This window comes from Vulpes lagopus, chromosome 1, assembly GCF_018345385.1.
Source record: "Vulpes lagopus strain Blue_001 chromosome 1, ASM1834538v1, whole genome shotgun sequence".
Taxonomy (NCBI): Eukaryota; Metazoa; Chordata; class Mammalia; order Carnivora; family Canidae; genus Vulpes; species Vulpes lagopus.
Genome location: NC_054824.1, coordinates 106,979,256 through 106,997,849, shown reverse-complemented (window position 1 = coordinate 106,997,849; position 18,594 = coordinate 106,979,256). Strand labels below are relative to the sequence as shown.

At 56.8% G+C, this 18,594-nt stretch overlaps 1 protein-coding gene across 1 annotated transcript in view; it reads left to right on the top strand.

The window, feature by feature from the left end:
• Positions 1 to 18,594, top strand: part of MYO5B (myosin VB) — a 327,031-nt gene that overhangs the window by 258,580 nt on the left and 49,857 nt on the right. The window contains exons 18-22 of the mRNA XM_041727359.1: positions 1,275 to 1,386; positions 4,199 to 4,410; positions 6,089 to 6,245; positions 7,914 to 8,153; positions 14,790 to 15,020. Coding sequence (XP_041583293.1) covers positions 1,275 to 1,386; positions 4,199 to 4,410; positions 6,089 to 6,245; positions 7,914 to 8,153; positions 14,790 to 15,020 — 952 coding nt within the window. The remainder of the gene's footprint in view (positions 1 to 1,274; positions 1,387 to 4,198; positions 4,411 to 6,088; positions 6,246 to 7,913; positions 8,154 to 14,789; positions 15,021 to 18,594) is intronic.

Genomic DNA, 18,594 nt, shown 5'->3' with positions numbered 1-18,594 from the left:
TCTCACACAATGAGGACATAAAGTTCCTTTTGTCACTTGCTCTCATACTTGCCCCTCTGACACCCAGAGTTGGGTTACAAATCATTCCTGCAGCCAGGTAGGTGGTGACAGAGGTGCCAAGAGGCCCAGAGCTGTGTCCCTTGCATCCCATGGGGGTGTGGAGAACAGCCTGGGAAGGAAGTGGGATGGGGGGCTGTGCTGGGGGCTGGTTTGGCGTAAGAGGGATACTCCAGGAGAGCCAGCCCCCCAGGAGTACGTGCTACCCCACAGGGCTCCGCCTTTGGAGACAACTTCTGAAGGGCCTGTGTAAAGGTGCACGTGCTCCAGGAGAGACGCGGACGACTAAGTTTACTACCCCATTAGCACTGTGGGAGGGGGTGCGCGAGCACCTGGGCCGGGGGGAATGGGAGGCGGTGGGTGCTCAGCCTCCGGGTAGCACCTAACGGTTGTGCAGGCGGGGTGAGACCCCCGGGTGTGCCTGGGGCCAGGGCCTGTGCAGTGCCCCCAGCACCGCTGGGTGGTGAGCAGGGCCGACCACGCACCGCTGCTGGCGACACAGGACCCGGGGACGGATGGCCAGGCTCGCCTACGGAGGGATGTAGATGGGGAAAAGTCAGGCCGCTTAAGAGCAGACCCATGCTGACACAGAACATGTGACAACACAGGTCCAGAGTTGGGAGTGTCCACGTGAGCATCCGTGTGAATGGGCGTAGCTTCAGAGAGGAGTGGAGCGGAGCCCACCTAACAAATAGCCCCATTCAGCGAAAACTTTAGGACATTTAAGTGGAGCTCTGGGCAGAGGCCAGGACACGGACTTGGCCCTCAACACAATTCCCTTCCAAAACCTCCCAGAGCACACTTACCAAAAAGGCACTGGGATTATTATGCTCTTCCCCCCCCCCTTTTTTTTTTAAATGCGAGTTGCTGAACATTTCTGTCGCAGTGAGCTTGCATTCCTCTAAGGAATGTGGACTATCCTGAGTGAAACTTACTTTGGTAGACTCAAGTGTGTGAGTGGTGGGACACGACTTTGTGCCTCAGTCGTCCCGGAGGGCTCTGCAAAACTCTGTTCCCCTGCCCCCCCACAATGACATAATTCAGTCACATGCTAAAGTTCTCAGAGGGGTTGGAGGAAGACCAGCCCCTGGGATGTTTTTTCCTGCTCTGAGCACAGCTTGCAGCCGTGACCCAGTGGGGAACTGTCTGCAATGCCCATGGGCCTCAGGCAGCTGGAGGGCAGGACAGGTCTCATGATGCACCTGCTCTCCCTCCAGGTGGACTTACCACGACTTCTTCAACCGGTATCGGGTGTTGGTCAAGAAGAGAGAGTTTACCAGCACAGATAAAAAGGCCATCTGCAGGTCCGTCCTAGAAAGCCTCATCAAGGTGAGCTGGGCATGCCCTGGAGGCTGGGTTACCTGGGTGTGTGCTATGTCCTTGGCTTGGAAGGCACTTGTCAGCCTCTGCTTGTCAGCCGGGGCTCCCCCATCCTTCTCAGGATGCTTTCTGGTCCATGAGCCCGTCCTGACTTCCCAGACATCAAGTCAGCTACCCCGGCCTGAATCAGCCAACTGTGCTCCCTGTCACTTCCATTACCACATTTGTCCCCGTGTCTTGTGATTGAGGGGTTGTCACTTCACCAAACAATTGTGAGCCCTGGGATCACAGGGATCCTGGTGTCGTTCTGCTGTTGGCACTGTTATTGGCTCTCACAGGAGCGACAGGCTGGGGTGGGGGAGGGGGCTCCTGGTTATGAAGCACCTGGGAGTCACCTTCCTGTTTCTTCTACCTCTACCTGGTCTGATCCTCCTAGTGCTTCATGAGGAACATGTGAGCATCATTCCTCAGTTTATAGATGAGAGAACTGAGGTGTAGAAAGCTGATAGGAATTGCCCAAGGTGGCCCGTGGACCGGTGGCCCGCCCAACAACTCCCTCCCCCATCCCCCAAGCATTCTGGATCACAGCGCCCCCTTGAGCCCATCTCGTTGATTAGTGTCACCGCGTGTGATTATCCCTTCTGGGGAAGGGCTGGGAATCAGTGCCTCAAGACTTCTCTAGAGACCTTGTATTTCCTGTTTCTCCACCCACCCCCCTTTTTGGGGCCACATGTGCTGGTCACCAGTGATACTAGGGAGAAGCCAAATGTCGGCCTAGAGGGGCACCTGCCAGCACCAAGCAAGTGCTAGTGCCCTTTAGAATATGGTGATTGGGAAAGAAGTGGGCGACTCGTGGGCCAGGCAACAGGTGCTTAACAGCCTCATTCATGAGAGGGCTGGGGGCCACTCCATGAGGGAACATGTCCTGCAGGATCGTGGGAATGCCCTTTATCCTCCCCCTGAGTTTCATTCCACCAGTACGTATGGCATCCTCTATGTGCTCCATCCTGGAGCGGTCCCTGTGAGGCTTGGAGAAGCGCATGACACCCGCTGCCTGCCTCCAGGGTGGCTGACCTCTGATGAGACGGTGACCTCGCCGGAGGGAGTCAGGTCATGAGCACCTGCACTTTGATCATGACAGGAGAGCAGAACATTAGCAAGTGTCTCCCGGGAGCCCCAGCTGCACTGGGACCTCTGGACCTGAGTGGGGTGATGAGATGCTGTTACCCAAGGGGCCTGGTGCTAGCCCAGGGGGTCCTGGGTCATGATGTCCCCAGTGACACTGTGAGCATGCCACTTCACCATTCCAGACATTGGTTTTACCATCCATGAGGAAGAAGAAAAAATGGCTCGGGGTAGATTGCTGAGGTTCCTTCCTGTGTCTGTAGTCTGTGATCCTTGGAGGGTGTTCTCCAGGAGATGACCGCTGATGGGTTGGCATGGGACTAGTCTGCTAGTTCTGGGAGGAGAACTGGACCTGTGGTGGGAGATGTGCTCAAGGACACTGATAGGCTAGGTGATTTGGCTGCAGTAGCTGGAAGCCCCAGATGAATCCTCACTTGTGAAAACAGGGGTCTTGGAATAGGAAATGAGCATGTGTGCTCTGTTCCCAGGCCACCCGGGACACCCCCAGACCCTGGCTGTGCGGAGGCCAGAGCAGCCAGGCTTCACTGCTGATGACGAGGGCCGAGGCTGCCGGGAAGCTCCCCACCCGATCCAGGCCTGCTAGTTCCAGTGTACGCTGGGGGTCTGTTGGCTCCACGGCCTGGACAGGCCAGGATGGGGGCCAGGCCCACAGCTCACCCCGCTGCACCTGCGGCCTGGCGGTGTCCTGTGTGACGCATCCATAGTGCAGCCTGACCTCAGAGCCACTTGTCGCCCTGAAACGTCCTTGTGCATTGTCCTGAGGCCTTGGCTCGTGGCTTCTGCCTGTGGCCTTTATGTCAGTGAATAAAATCAGAAGTTAATTTACAAGGAGGAGGACTCAGTTACGGGGCATGAGCGGTCTGGTGTTCTGTCCCGGGCTTGTGCATGGCACTTTGCCGGGTCACCGTTCCTAATCTGCTGGGGCAAGCACAGGGAAAGGCAATTAATTTTAATCCAAGTAGTTGTAATCAAAGCAGAAATCAGGTATCAAAAATATTGAAGCCAAATAAAAGTTATTTGGAGCATTACAATCTGGAGTCACGCAGGCACCAGTGTGGTGACTTGAGGGTAAATCTTTTTGAGAGGACCCGAGGAGGTCATTTTCATGCTCAGAGTGTGACCAGGGGCTTCCTGTCCTGTTGTGTGCTGCAGGACCCCTGCTGAGTCCCCCTGCCGACCCCGCCCCTGCCCTTAACCAGCCTGGCTCTCCTGCTCTACAAACATATATAGCTCTCGGCTGGCACAGGACACCTGCCCCTTCCCTGCTCTTCTGGAACTTTCTTCCTCTGTGTTTTCCTAGGACTGCCTGCCTTCAGTTTATTCAGATTTCTGTTCACATGTCATGTCCACAGAAATGCCTTCCTGGATGATTATCCTGTTTAAACATCCCATCCCACCCTTACATCCCCAGTTTTACTGTCTTCGTGATCTTCACCGCTACCTGAAAACTTTGCCTTTTGTGCTCTCACCATGATGTCAGCTGCTTGAGGGCAGGTGTCCCGTTCACGCCTGTGCCCCGGACATCTTAGCCGTGAATCTAGTGGAAGGGACTTGGTGTGCTCGGTGGGTGCTAGAGGGACTGAGCATCCAAGGGGCTCTAGCAAGGGAACCATGCACAGGAGGACAAGGGCAGCACAGGTGACCTCACTGGTGCTCCCCTCCCTGCCTGCTAAAGGATCCTGACAAGTTCCAGTTTGGCCGCACCAAGATTTTCTTCCGGGCCGGCCAGGTGGCCTACCTAGAGAAGCTTCGGGCTGACAGGTTCCGGGCAGCTACCATCATGATCCAGAAGACGGTCCGGGGCTGGCTACAGAGGGTGAAGTACCGCCGGCTGAAGATAGCGGCCTTAACGCTGCAGAGGTACTGCCGAGGACACCTGGCCCGTAGGTGAGCCATGCTGGGGCCCATCTGGGTGGCAGGTTTTGGGGTGTGGGGTGGGGATGTGCAGACTGGGCACCTGTGCCCTTCTCACCTGGGGGACTGAGTCTAGTTCCAAGCCTCTTCATCCCTGTATTCTGTCCGCATCCCACCAGCACTAACCTGGCATGGGCTGGGTTTGCCCCTAAAGCACCGTGTTTCCTTTGCCCAAATCCCAGGGTAGCCTTTCAGATAGACAGGCAAACCCCGCCTTTCACAGCTTCCACTCAGCATTGTGGTTTAAGCCCCGACCCCCCCCCCCCCACAGTCCATCAGGAACTTGGTAATTAGAGCCGGGAAGGTCCCAGGGACCCCCAGGTCCCCATTGTGCGTCCTTGCACAGAGCTAGGGACTGACCTGTGTAAACATGGTGGGTGGGGGCCAGGTGCCCACCCGGCTCCGTGTGGCAGACCTTTCCCCTCCTCCCCGATCTCCTGGGCCCATGAGGCACCAGAGCAGAGTGAGCCTCTCCCCTGGGAGGGCACGTGGCGCATGGTGCCCGTGAGACTACCCAGGGCGCACAACCTGCTCTCCCCGTATGGCGGTTACCTTGGAGGAGTGGCCATCGAGTCATATCTGCTGCAATATTGAAGGAAAAAGAAAGCCTGTGAGTGACATGTCAGAGCAGGCATCCTCTGTACTGTAAACGCGAAGCTGGCCCCTGCCTGCCCTCCCATCCCTGCCCTGAGCTGCTTGTCCAAATGGAACCAGAGGTGACCTTGGAGCCACCCAGGTGCTCCCCCTGGAACAGAAGCTATAGAGGTGAAAAGCTGTCAGCAGCATCCGCACTAGGTGGCTGTGGACAGTCAAGCCACCCCGCAGGTCCCGGCAGAGCAGCCTGCACCTGCAAGCTCACCCTAGCTGGCAGCCGGCGACAATCTGAAACCAAGTAGGTCCATGTTCTCCCTGAGGGAGTTTGTGTCTCCGGTGGCTGCATGGGGAGAAAGTGCTCGAATGCACAGGTTCACTCCAGCAGGTGGGGCCGCAGGCCCCTCCCCCCCTTCCCCCACAGGCTCTCCTGGATGGTTTCCCAGGGCCTTTCTCGCTTTGAGCCTAGTGCCACCCAAAGCCCTGAAGTGGGTGAGAAGTGTCAGGCTGAGCCATCCCACCTGGGGGCACGGAGGGGAACATTGGCACGAAGCAGGCAGGTTGGGTGTCCATGTGTCACGGCAGAAAGGGCAGGGAGATGAGGAAGCAGGGGGAGGCGGGTGCGGGCCTGGCTAGGGTTTATGCCATCAGCACACATACAAGCACCTGTTGGCTTGACCCTCTTAAGGTGTCGCAGGCAAGCATGTTGGAGACCTGGCTCCCGGATTTGCACATCCAGAGACAGGGCACAGGGCAGGAGCATAAACTCGTGATGTCCCCAGGGACTGCCCAGATTGGAGTTGGGGCTCCCAGCAGGGATTGAGCCCAGGGGCATCGTGGAGCTGCTCAGACCCAGACTGAGTTTAGGTTTGTGGGAAGACAGACCACACGGAGGGAGCTTTTGGAGCTGTTCAGGGCTGGCACGTGGGTCCTCATGGCATGGCTGTGTGGAGGGCTGATGCCAGCTGAGAGTGGCCCTGAGAGTCCCAGCAGGGCTGCAAGGAGAGGCCAGCCTCACAGGGGCCTCGAGGCCACATCAGCAGGGCCCCTCCCTTTCCAGGCTGGCTGAGCACCTGCGGAGGACACGGGCCGCCATCGTGCTCCAGAAGCAGTGCCGTATGTGGAGGGCCCGCCAGGCCTACCAGAGGGTTTGTGGGGCTGCCGTTGTCATCCAGGCCTTCGCAAGGGGCATGTTCGTGCGGAGGATCTACCAGCAGGTGTGTGGCCTCCCCAGGGGCCTCCCATGTGGATAGAGGACTAAAGCAGTGGCGGGTAGACGGCCCCCACCGTGAATGTCACGGGGTGCCCCTGACTCTCTTCTATGGGGTTCCACATCGTTGCTCCCACTGAATCTTTTCACGGTCCCGTGAGATGTAGTGCGTTAGTATCTCCAGAGACACGGAGCCCACGGGAGACGTGCGGGTGTGAATGCACATACACAGAGACCCTCAGGAAGTGGCCCACCCATGACAGAGGCTGGGAAGTCCCACTGTCCGCTGTCCACAGGCTGAAGGCCCGAGAACCAGGGGAGTGGGCAGTGTGCATGCTGGACCCGGGGCAGGACCGGGAGAGAGATGAGGTAGGGAAGGGGTGCATAACCTCCCTCAGGCACTCGGGGGTTATGTCCTCCTGCCCTGGGGATGGCAGCCCAGGGATTCAGCGCTCATCTCCTCTATAGACACCTGCAGGCAGGGTGACTGTGACCTTCGCGGGCAGGATGGGCATGTTTCACTGTGCCCCTGGGGTGGCTGAGGGGCCAGGGAAGCTGTCACCCGCACGGGCGCTTGTCCAGTTGGGGCAGCACCTGCTGACCTGTCCAGGGCTCAGTGAGGCATGAGAGCAGGGGAGATGTTGGCATCAGGGTCTCACCTCCCCCACTCAAAGGGTGAACAGCTGACGTCAGAAGGGGGGCACCTGGCCTCCCTGCTGGGCCACTATTCCCAGGACTCTGAAGTATGCATGGAGCCCTGGTCAGGGCACCCCCGTTCCACCACAGCACCCCTGAACCACCAAAGCTCAAAGCTATGGTGCGGGACAGGTTGGAAGGAAACGTCCAGAACATTTTTTCCTAAAAAGAACATTTTTCTGTGATCAGAGAAGGTAAGATTTTCTTTAAAAAAAAAAAAAAAAAAAGAGCAAAACAAAACAATGCTGAAGGGAGCATGAAAAACAAAACCTAGTCTGACACGAGATGGGTGGAGTACTCAGGTATAATGAGGGGACGCCTGGGTCACTGGGGCCAAGCATGTGAACCTGCCGGGGAGGTGGGTGACCTCTGCGCACCGCCCTCAGGAGGGGCAGGTGACTCGTGGGGGGCACACACTGTGAACCCAGGCCGCACCTCAGAGCTACAGCACTGGGCTCGTTGCTCGTTCACTCATTTACACACACACACACCTGCCAGACACGAGGGTGGTGTTAGAGTATTTCTTATTCTGCATGATTTTTAACTTGATAGAGAAGAGAGAGTAAATTCCCAGCCAACTGTGCAGCTCTAAGTCTGTGGCTCATTACAGACTCTTGACTAGAGAATCCCACCGCCTCAGCCCAACGCTGAGGCTCAGCGTTCTCAGGGGCTCAGAGCCTGTAGAATTGGAAGGTGGCAGCAGGTTCATCTCCAGGCCCCTCAACCTGGCTGTTTCACCCTGTGGCTCCCTAACCGAGGACAAGTAGAGCAAACTAAAAATGGGAGTTCAGTGGCTGATTCTCTGCAGGTTCACAGGCTGCTGTGGAGCCTCTTAGAACACATAGCCTGGAAGCCCCATGCCCTGGGGAGGCACGGTCCCTGCGTTGCCTTCACTGTCCACCCTCCAGGCAGCACGCGAGCCTCCCCTCGTCTCGTTCCACTGTGTGAACCCAGCCAGCATGTGCTTGTCTCCTGCCAGATCCTCTTGGAGCACAAGGCCACCATCCTGCAGAAGCACCTGCGGGGCTGGATGGCACGCAGGCGCTTCCAGCGACTCCGGGGTGCAGCCATCATCATCCAGTGTGCCTTCCGGATGCTCAAGGCCAAGCAGGAGCTGAAGGCCCTCAAGATTGAGGCCCGCTCAGCAGAGCACCTGAAGCGCCTCAATGTGGGCATGGAGAACAAAGTGGTCCAGCTGCAGCGGAAGATCGATGACCAGGTCAGCATTGGGAGCTCCCAGCAGAGGCCCAGGGGTGGGTGCGCTTGAGGGAAGTCCTCTGGGAACGGTGTGTGCCAGAAGCCGAGGAGGTCCTGAGGGTGCCACCCCACGCAACAAAGGTACCACGGCCGCCACCCCCAGGGTTGCTCGCTTCCTGCTCCCCAGGGCCTGTGAATAGTCACCTCTTGTGGCAAAGGGAACTTTGCAGATGTGGTGAAGGGTCTTGTGATGGGGAGACGAGCCTGGGTTACCTGGGTGGGCCTGGTGTGCTCACCAGGGTCCTTGTGAGAGGGCGGCAAGAGGGGCCGACTCGGAAGAGTGCCCAGTGATGGGTCGATGTGAGGCAGGCAGCCCCCCTCCGGGGGCTAGGAAGGCAAGACCATGGGGCCCCATGGAGCAGGAGCACACCTCCCTCTATCCCTTGACACATCTGGCCTCCAGGACTGTAAGATAGCAGGTTGTGTGGTTGGGTAGGTTGGTGGTGCTGACTTGACGGCAGTTGGTGACAGGGCTCAGAGGAAGCAGCTCCGCTAGCTCGGCATCGTGGCGGCCTGGAGACGTGACTGTAGTGTAGCTGTGCAAGGCTTCTGCTGCTCCATCTGTTGGCATGTTTCGTCCTTACAGAGGCCCCGTAAGGGGAATATGTCCTTCTCTTTACAGGTGAGGGTCACACAGGCAACCCTGGCAAGGCCACGATGTGAACCCCACCTGTCAGCTCTAGAGTATTCTCCATTCTGCTGTCCTGCCTCTGCTGTGTGCTGGGAAGGGTGCTTGCTTCGGAATCAGAAAGATTCTAATTCAAATATATTTTTTTAAGATTTTGTTTATTTATTCATGAGAGAGTCAGAGACACAGGCAGAGGAAGAAGCAGGGTCCCTGCGGGGAGCCCAATATAGGACTCGATCCGAGGACCCCGGGATCACGCCCTGAGCTGAAGGCAGATGCTCAACCATTGAGCCCCCGGGTATCCCTCCAATTCAAATTCAGCTCTGCTGCTTGAAAGTTGAGTGACCTGATCCCTCTGAGCCTCAGTTTTCTTACCCATGAAATAGGGCTGCTGGGTCTGTAAGGAGTGTAAGTGGTTGAACACGCGGTGAGGACTCTGGCATGCACTGAGGAGCCCGGGAGGCAGTCAGCACTATTATGGTTAGGCTCTTTCCTTTTCCCACCTGGCCACCTTCTCAGCCACTCACACAAGTGACAGGTCCTTGGTCAGGTCCCTAGGAGTGTGAGGTGTTCAGGGTGCTGCAGGAACTCGACACAAGCACAAGATGCTCAGCATCCTCCACCAGGCAGCCTCATTTGTTTGGGTCCTTAGCAGGGAGCAAGATGGGAGCCACAGGCATAGGAGGCATGGGGTACCTGCCCCCGGTCAGCCTGCAGTGACAGCGCCTGGTCAGGGAGGGGAGGTATGTCTTCCTTGAGAGGCTGGAGTGGTAAAGGATTGGCCATTGAAAAACCCAACTACCATGGAGTATTACCATCAACATCATTGTTATTGTGGCCACGAATGACTGACCATAGAAGGTGTTTGCATCGTCGAAATTTTCCAGTTGACCTTCTGAGTAAAGTCTAGTGGATTGGACGAGCAGGCTTTGTTGGTGACACTGCACCCTGCCTCCTAGGAGCCCCAGTCACTGCCAGCCACCACAGCCCTTGGTTTCCAGCAATCACACCCTTCATTGGCTTTGCTGATTCCTGAAGTTAACTCGAGAGGTTAAAAATAAATCTGATATTTTACGGCCCATGTGCTGGAACATCAAAGAGAAGCAGATTTTAAAAGCCTATTTTTAAAAAGGTTTTTGCCTTAAGCTTCCTGCTTGGCAAACATCTGTGGGTGGTGGCAGGTGTTGCCCATCCTGGGCCTGGTGCCCTGTGTGCAGAAGCTGGACTAGATGGCGCCTCCTTGGGCCCCTCCCTGCATTGCCTGTGTGCAAGGCACTGCTTCCGTATATTAAATTTAATCCTCACCATGACCCTAGGAGATAATACTATTCCCATTTTAAACTGAGGAACAGGGATCCCTGGGTGGCTCAGCGGTTTAGCACCTGCCTTTCGCCCAGGGCACAATCCTGGAGTCCCGGGATCGAGTCCCACGTCGGGCTCCCGGCAGGGAGCCTGCTTCTCCCTCTGCCTGGGTCTCTGCGCCCCCCTCTCTCTCTCTGTCTATCATGAATGAATGAATTTAAAAAATAATAATAATAAATAAATAAACAAACTGAGGAACAGGATGCCTGGGTGCTTCCATTGGTGAAGCATCTGCCTTTGGCTCAGGTCGTGATCCCAGGGTTGAGCTCCATGTCAGGCACCTGCTCCACGGGGAGCCTCCCTCTCCTTCTGCCCCTTCCCTGCTCACTCTCTTTCTCTCTTTCAAATGATAAATAAAATCTTTTTTAAGTAAATAAACTGGGGCACAGAGGTTAAGTAACCTGCCCAAGGTCACCCACTCATAAGTAGTGTGCCTGGGATGGACCATCAGCAGTGATTGCAGGGAGAACCCTGCTGTCTCCCCCCAGAGTACAGGGTTCCTGCACGTTCAGAGACTGTCTGGATGTGAGGGTTCCTCCATCCAGGGAAGGACCCCGCTCTGGTTTGACTTCCTTTGCATATAGGTGGATTGTCCTTGGACAAGTTGGCCTATTATAGTGGGGGTGGGGGGAGGGGGAGAGGTCACAGAACGTGCATGGCCTCCTCCTGAGAGGAGGCGGCAGCAGCAGAGCCCTGGGTATTTGCCAGAGCAGTGTGGGGTAGTGGGCAGAGCCCCGGCTGGTTGGAGTCCCGAGTTCTGTCTCAGGTGTACTTGCAATCAGGCTGACAGCCTGGGCTGATGGCTGGACCTCCAAGTGGGCCTTGAGCTGCTTTGAGGAGATTGGCCTAAGATGTCTAAGGTAACTTCCAGCTCAAAACTTCACTGATACGATGATTTGGCTCAAGTAGCGGTTCTAGCTCCAGGCTCTGCTACAGGATTACATGGTTATCCCCATGGCGAGAAGTCCTCAGAGGAGGAAACTGAGGGATAAAAACAGGGTGAGCTTAGCACCAAAATCCCTGCCTAAGGTTTCGTGCACCAGCTAAAGTGACAAGATGCAAAATTGGCACCCAGTTCCTAAGGCAACTGGAAGACGGAGATGGGGTCTCAGCGGTTTAGGGGGTTGGAGCTGCCACTGGTGCCAACTTTCCCGTGGGTTTTCCAGCTTGGGGTTACCCTAAGCCACATCCTTCCTAGTGTTTTCCAGTAGTGAACACAATGACCATTCTGGGGCCATTGCTTGGTGTCTGTGATGTTGTCCCTGGGCTGTGACCTCTCTTAGCCCAAATGAAGTAGCTTGTGAACTCGGCTCCCTCCCATCCTGTCTTTATCCAAGCTCAACACATAGAGGGACTAGGGCTGGTGAAACCCACGATTTCTTTTATAATGAAGGTCCAGTTTCATAGACCTTTATGAGGACAACACTGTGTTTGAATGTTTGATCTGAAAAAATAGGAGAGAACCACACAGACTCAGCCTGGTTCCATACGCAGAGTGTAACACTCAGTAGATGTGTTCAATTAGTTGAGACTTTGATTCCTGAGAGCATCCAAGTCCATTTGAGAAATAGTATCATTCAGTTTTAGGGCTTCCAGTGCCTCCGTTTTCTTAACTGAAATGGGGTTTGTTTGTTTAAGATTTTATATGAGAGAGCGAGCACATGAGGAGGGTGAGGAGTAGAGGGAGGAGCAGGCTTCCTGGCCAAGCAGGGAGCCCAGGGTGGGGGGTCAATCCTGGGACTCTGGGATCATGACTTGAGCCAACAGCAGACACTTACCAACAGAGCCCCCCAGGTGCCCCTAAAATGGGGATGTTAATCAGCTGTACTACATAGGATTTTGAGGAGTGAATGAGCTAATATATAATATACATCTACTGGGTAGTACAGTGCCTGCCCATAGTGAGCCCCAGTGCGTGCTAGGAGCACATGGGGAGCATGTTATTTTTCATCATGTGCACAGTCTTGCAAGGACTTGGTCACCCTGTCTCCCAGGGGTCTGTAAACCATTGATTGGGAACTACTTGAAGCCTCTTCCATACAGTTCTGCAGGTCGTACACTGCACACGAATAGTTGCCTATGGGGACAGGTGGGGCTGAAGACCGTCCTGTGCTCTGCTCCTCTGTGAGCCCTGAAGCATCACCGCTGGAGGAAGAGGTGTCCTCTGTTCCACATGCACTCCTGGACCTGTGTCCACCTGGGGGGGGGGCACTCTGTGGAGCTTGTGCTCCTGGAGGGGATGCTTTTTCTGGTTCACACAGTAGTGCCACAGAGGCCAGCAGAGGGCTGGGGGCCCTGGGCCCGAGGGACAGGTGAATGCCACATCTTTCAGGTAGGGGAGACATGTCAGGCATAAGAACATCTCACCAAGCAAACTTTTGAGAATTCCTCAAACTTCTGAGAAAGTCGAGCAGGGAGTCTCGACTTCCTTCCCACACGGGTTCCTTGTTGGCAGCTGAGGGCAGATGTGCCCTACAGTGGTGGGTGCAGTGTGAGCATCCCCGTGGGGAATGAGAGGGGTGCAAGGAGAATAGGGGTCTGTCCTCAAATCCCCTGGCACTGGTATTAGGAAGAGGCTCACGGGAGCAGGACTGGTCACACCAACAGAGGTGACTCTGAGGAGCTCAGCCACATTGCAGAGGGGATTCTGGGGTCTGAGAGAGGACAGGTATCCCACAAGACCACCGTATCAGGCTCAGCTGCACACCTGGTGCAGACTTCGTGGCATGAGGGTGAAACGGGAAACTGCCAGGCTCCTCCGGGGTCTTCCTTTCTGGGATCATACCTTTGGAGCCTGAGGCCTGCAGCGGCCACGAGGCCTGGCGGTCACTTCTAGAGGCTGTGGATAAAACGAGCTGCCCAGGTATTGCTGTGAGGAGTCTCCCTGCCATGTCCACAGCCAGCGGAGAGTTCAGAGCCTATCTCCCCGGACTCCTGGCAGAGCTGAGCAGCCGGGTTGGTTGGGCGCTTGCTGGGTGCCAGGTGCTGACAAAGCACCGGATCCTCCTGAGCATTGATAAAACTCCGAGGAAGGATTGATGTGGCCCCCCCTTTCACACATGAGGAAAACGGGGGCTCAGGTGGAACAGCTGAGGGGGATAGAGCTGGCCTATCAACAGGTGTGCCCACGTCCAGCCCCCAGATCCCTGACTTCCTGGGCCCCACTTCCATTGGGTGTCAGGACCTATAAGGCGCTGGCCTCCTGGGACACGTTACCAGGCCTGAGGGGCCCAGGGTGTCCTCTGTCCATGGTGTAGTGCTGTTGGACTCAGCCTACCAGCAAGACATGAATCTCCCTGAGATCCTTCCAGGGCGACAGGAGGGACCCGTGCCCCTTGCTGCCACCACGTTTTGTGCCTTCCCCCATATCCCACACCCGCTCCAATTCCCCCCTGCCCAGTGGTCTGCCCTGCTCTCACAGTGATCTGACCCAGTTCTGCTGCCTGCAGTGACGGTTGACATGACCCATCACACCTTCCCTCCCTAAACCCACTCCCCTGTGCAGAGACCCTTCGACCTATGGAGCGGGGGTGGGTGGGGGCACAGACAGGATGGAGCGTCCTGAGCAGAGGACCCCTGACTGGGTTCCTTGTGGTGACATCAGACGAGGCTGGCGGCCAGACCAGACACGAGGTGGGCCAGGGTGTAAGTGGAAGGTTCCCCACATGGCAGGGGAAGCCACCCCGTGATGTGGAAGCAGGCCGGGTTCCCCTTGGGCCCAGCAACAGGTCTCCCTGGAGGTCCCACACACAGATGGCATCACACCAGGTCCCATGGCTGCTCTCCACTACCCTCCGCAGCTCCCCGTGGAAGTGTGGTTTCTGGTGCAAGTTAGGATGGAATCCTGATGCTCTGGCCTTGCTGGCGTCTGAGCCAACAACCCTGGTCCCCAAGCTCCCTCACGGGTGGCCGTGAAGAATGACTGTATGCTGATTACTTCGAGAACCCCCTCTTCACTGTGCCTGCTGGTCCCCCTCGGCTGATCGTCTTGCCTCCTGCGGCGCCAGCTTGTGGCCCCAGGTCCTCATGCTTCCTCTGCGTGAGCACCACCCGATCCCCTAGGCAACCTGCGCCGGCCAGGCCAGGGTGCCGCTCGCGGACATATTCGTGGGGTGCCGGCTGTGGAGTCAGAGGGTCACAGGGTGAGCCGGTGGGCAGCCGGGGGTCCCTGGAGGCCTCCTTGGAAGAGGAGCCGCCGAGAGGGGTCCTCCGTGTCAGAGCTGGCAATGGGGTTGCAGCCTTTGTGCTGGTAGGTCTGGAGGGGGGGAGGCCCAACCCAGGAAGGCCCTGTGTCGTTCCCACGACTTGCAAGGTGGCTGTGAGGGCCAGCCGGCTGGGCGTCAGAGACCAACTGCAGTCGGCTGCCCTCACTAAGGCCTCTCACCTCGGCGCTGGCATTTTCCCCTTGAGGTGTTGCTCCTCAGCTCACAGGAGGGTCCAGAGGTGGGAAGCAGGGGCCCCAGGTGGGTGCTCAGCATGCAGAGACTGTGAGGTGTCCTCCACTGCAGAGTTCCTCTTCTAATCGCCTTCGTGTTTTCTCCCTGCCCCTATCTCCTTGTCCTCCCCTCTTCCTACCCCCACCCCCACTCTTTGCTCGTGCTCCCGCAGAACAAAGAGTTCAAGTCGCTGTCAGAGCAGTTGGCAGTGGCCACATCCACACACGCCACGGAGGTGGAGAAGCTAAAGAAGGAGCTGGCCCAGTACCATCAGAGCCAGGGGGGCGGTGGCCTGAGGCTGCAGGAGGAGGTCGAGAACCTGCGGGCTGAGCTCCAGAGGGCCCACTGTGAGCGCAAGGTCCTGGAGGACACACACACCAGGGAGAAGGACGAGCTCAGAAAGGTATGTGGAGGCCCATGGGAGTGTGTGGCAGTGGGCCGGCTCAAAGGGCAGCGTCCTCCTCGGCTGTAAGTCGCTATGGGCTCTGCTGGGGCCTGTGCCCACCCACTGGCTGTCTGTCTGCACCCGGACACAGTGCCTATGCTATGGGGACCACGTGAACAGGTGGCCGTTCACTGAACAAGCGTTGATGACATGTTGGTGTTCACTGAACAGGGCAGCCTCCCTTGGAAGGAGTGTGTGTGAGAGCCTCTAGGCCTGTGTCCAATAGCCTAGGGCAGCCACAGAGTCGGCCCAGTGGCCTGGTCCTTTTTAGCAAGCAGCGTGGTACACGGGGCAGAGGCTTTTCTCCTTCATGTTGCAGGGATGGAGGCACCCACAGCCCCACTCACAGCAACTGGGCTCTGGTGAAGTCACCTCTGCCTTCGGTGTTGACAGCTCCAGCCCAACTCAGCCATGCCGGCTGGCACCCTCCGCAGGTTTTCTCTCTGCCTCGTAAAATAGATATTCTCAGGTCACCCTCACGCCCCACCTCAAAAGTCAGGGTGTAGGGATTTCCTTCTCTTCCCTCAAGGTAACTAACTGTTCAAACCAGGGACATGCCACGTCCAGGGAGAGCCTTCCATGGACACAGGACTTAGATGTTTGCCCTGCGTCTCTGCAGCAGCCCACACATTCCGGGGCCAGTGGCGCCTGGCCCGCTCCTTTAGTGCCTCCGTTCCTGGACAGTCACAAAGGCTTGAGCATCTAGTTAGGGAAGGAGTCACTGTTCTTGACATGGGAGTGACTTTCAGCATTTAAAGATTAGAGCAGCCGCCACTGGGGCGGCTCAGTTGGTTAAGCATCAGGTCATGATCTCATGGGTTGTGGGATCGAGCTCCATGCTGGAGTCTGCTGGGAGATTCTCTCCTCCTGCCCCTCCCCCAACTCATAGGATGCTCACTTGCTCTCTCTCTAAAATAAATCTTTTTTTTTTTCTAAAATAAATCTTTAAAAAAAATAGAACAGGCTGAGGCACCTGGGTGGCTCAGTGGGTTGAGCATCTGACTCTTGCTTTCGGCTCAGGTCATGATCTCAGGGTCAAGAGTGAGCCACCTGTCGGGCTCTGTGCTCGACATGACATCTGCTTGAGATTCTCTTCCTTTCCCTCTGCCCTCCTCCATGCATGCTTGTGTGCACACTTGCTTGCGTGATCTCAAATTAAAAAACTAGAGCAGGCTACATGACACCTCAGAAAGCTTTGTAGGGTCAACATTGGAAGGTAGGTCTTCTCCCTGTCTGCCGTTACCCAGTGCCTTTGGGAAAGCTTTCTGGCCTTTGTGCCCTTGTCCGTTTGCCTTAGTGTAAATGACCTCTCATGCCTCTGGACGTCAAAACTGGCCAATGCTGTGCAGCGTGAGGTGGTACTTGGTGGTTCTAGGGAGGAGAGGCCCCACCCCTGCTCTGCAGTGCTCCCCTCTCCCTTGGCCCCACTCCTTCTCCGGCCTGAGCCCCAGCACAGCTGAGCAGCATGCAGACTGGGTCTGAGACGTTGCCCACGGAGCCCACTCATCTGGAGCTTGCCTACATGCTTTCTGTGTCCCGGCAGGGCCTCTGTGCCACCAGCTACTGCCTTCCCCATCCCAGGGACTTCCCAATGTGGGGATTAGGTGGTGAATACAGTGGGCCTTCCAGTGCAGGCGGCCCCTGGCCCAGAAGAGGAGCAACTTCCGCCCCGAGATGTCTCCTAGGCAAACCCATCCATGAGGCCTGACGTGGGCTTCCTTCTCTGGGAGGAAGCAAGTGGGACTGGGAGGCTCCTGTAAAATATAGCTGTAAGCCGGTAACCAGCAGACAGTGGAACTCCACCCTTGGGGTCTCCTGGCCGTGTGGGAACAGCTGGACAGTCACTCCTCTGTGTGCACGAGAAACAAGGTGCTGGGATTCAAAGGCAGAGAAGATGCCAGGATGAGAACTGGAGACCTTGAAGTTGGTGACCCTGGGAGAAAAAGGGAGGCAGGTTCCCTGCATGTGCTCACAGGTCAGATGACGCATGTGGGATGTCTGTTCACCCAGCAGATTCACAGAACCTGGGTGTCTCCTGTGTCTGCCCCATGGAGACTCCTCAGCCCCCCATCTCTTTATCAGCTTCTCCGTGGGCATGGTGGTCTGAGGACACAGGGCTCCAAAAACGTCTGTGTCTCGATCCAAGGGAGCCTGAGGGTTTATAGCAGGGAACTCTCCATAGGCAGGAAAAACAGACAGGAGGGCTCTTTCCTCTGCTCCTTAAAAAAAAAAAAAAAAAAATCCTGGGAGTGTGTTGAGCTAGTGTGTTAAATACTATGAGAGCTTGGAACTGCCAAGGAAAAAAGATTCACAGACGCTGCAAGAGAGAGAACAAGAGGCACAGAAGCAGGAGAGAAATGCACCTTCTTTGACTCCATGATATAAGCAGATTCCCAAGCCAGTAGCAGGAGAAGACAGTGGCCTAAGACAGCGTGTGAGGTGCGATGCCCGCCTGTGTGCAAGAAACAATGGGAAGCTGATGACTGCCGCCAGGGTCCTCATGGCCCTCAGGTTCCAGCGGCCATGAGCAGGCAGAGGCTGGCCTCCGCCCTCCATCTTTGGTGCCTGGCCAGGGTTCAATGCTCCTCAGAGGCGCTGTGTCCAACGTTGACAACTGTGTAACCAGACAGCTGGTCTTAGGCTGGTCCAGGGGCTGCGGTGCCCCAAGCAGGATCGAGGAGCCGGTGGCAGTGCTGTGAGGGTACGCTGATAACCGCTTTGCTGTGTCCGTCAGCAGGTGCAGTACTGGCACTGGCATCCTGGGGGCTCTGGGCTCCCTGCTGCTGATGGCCTGGCTGGGGCCACGTGGCTTGGGGCCTCCAGGGGCAGGAGCTGGCTGCTGTGGCCGCAGCCCCAGGGGCTCACCCCCTACCCACCCCCATGCAGGGGCTCCTCCCACCCACCCCCTAGGGCAGCTGCCCCAGGCCTTCAGCCTTACCACCTGTATCCTGTGTGGTGGGGTCTCTTCTAAACTGTGACCCCGTACCGGCTATCGTGCAGCTTGTCGGAGGAGCCGTCCTGTGTCCTGCTGAGAGTGGGGGCGCCCAGGGCTGCCCTTGATGCGCAGCCATGGCTCGTCATCCACAGTCAGCGCCTGTGAGGCCTGGTTGCAGGTGGCTGAGGAGGAGCCACCTCCAGCCAGTGGCCTGACTCTGAGCCTGGGTCCCTGACACCTGAGAGACGAAGAGCCGCCCCTGGGCCTGAGCGCTCAGTGGTGGGGCTGAGTCGTACCATGTCCTCTGTCGCCCGCCCACCACCGTGGGATGGTTACCTCAGGTAGGCCCAGTGTGAAGGTCTTAGGTTTTTCCAAGTAGAAGTGGAGAGATGGGACCTGGGGAATAGTGGGGTTCTCACAATGGGGTGTCCGAGTCTTTCCCCAAAGGTGCAGAGAGGTCTTCTCTGGTCGACCAGGACACAGCTGCATTCCCACAGCTCCGGGCTGGTGGTTGCTGGAATGAGGACCCCACACCAATGGTGGAGGACACAGTGGTGTTAAAGACATCCTGAAGTGCAGGCCTTGGTTTGTTGACTA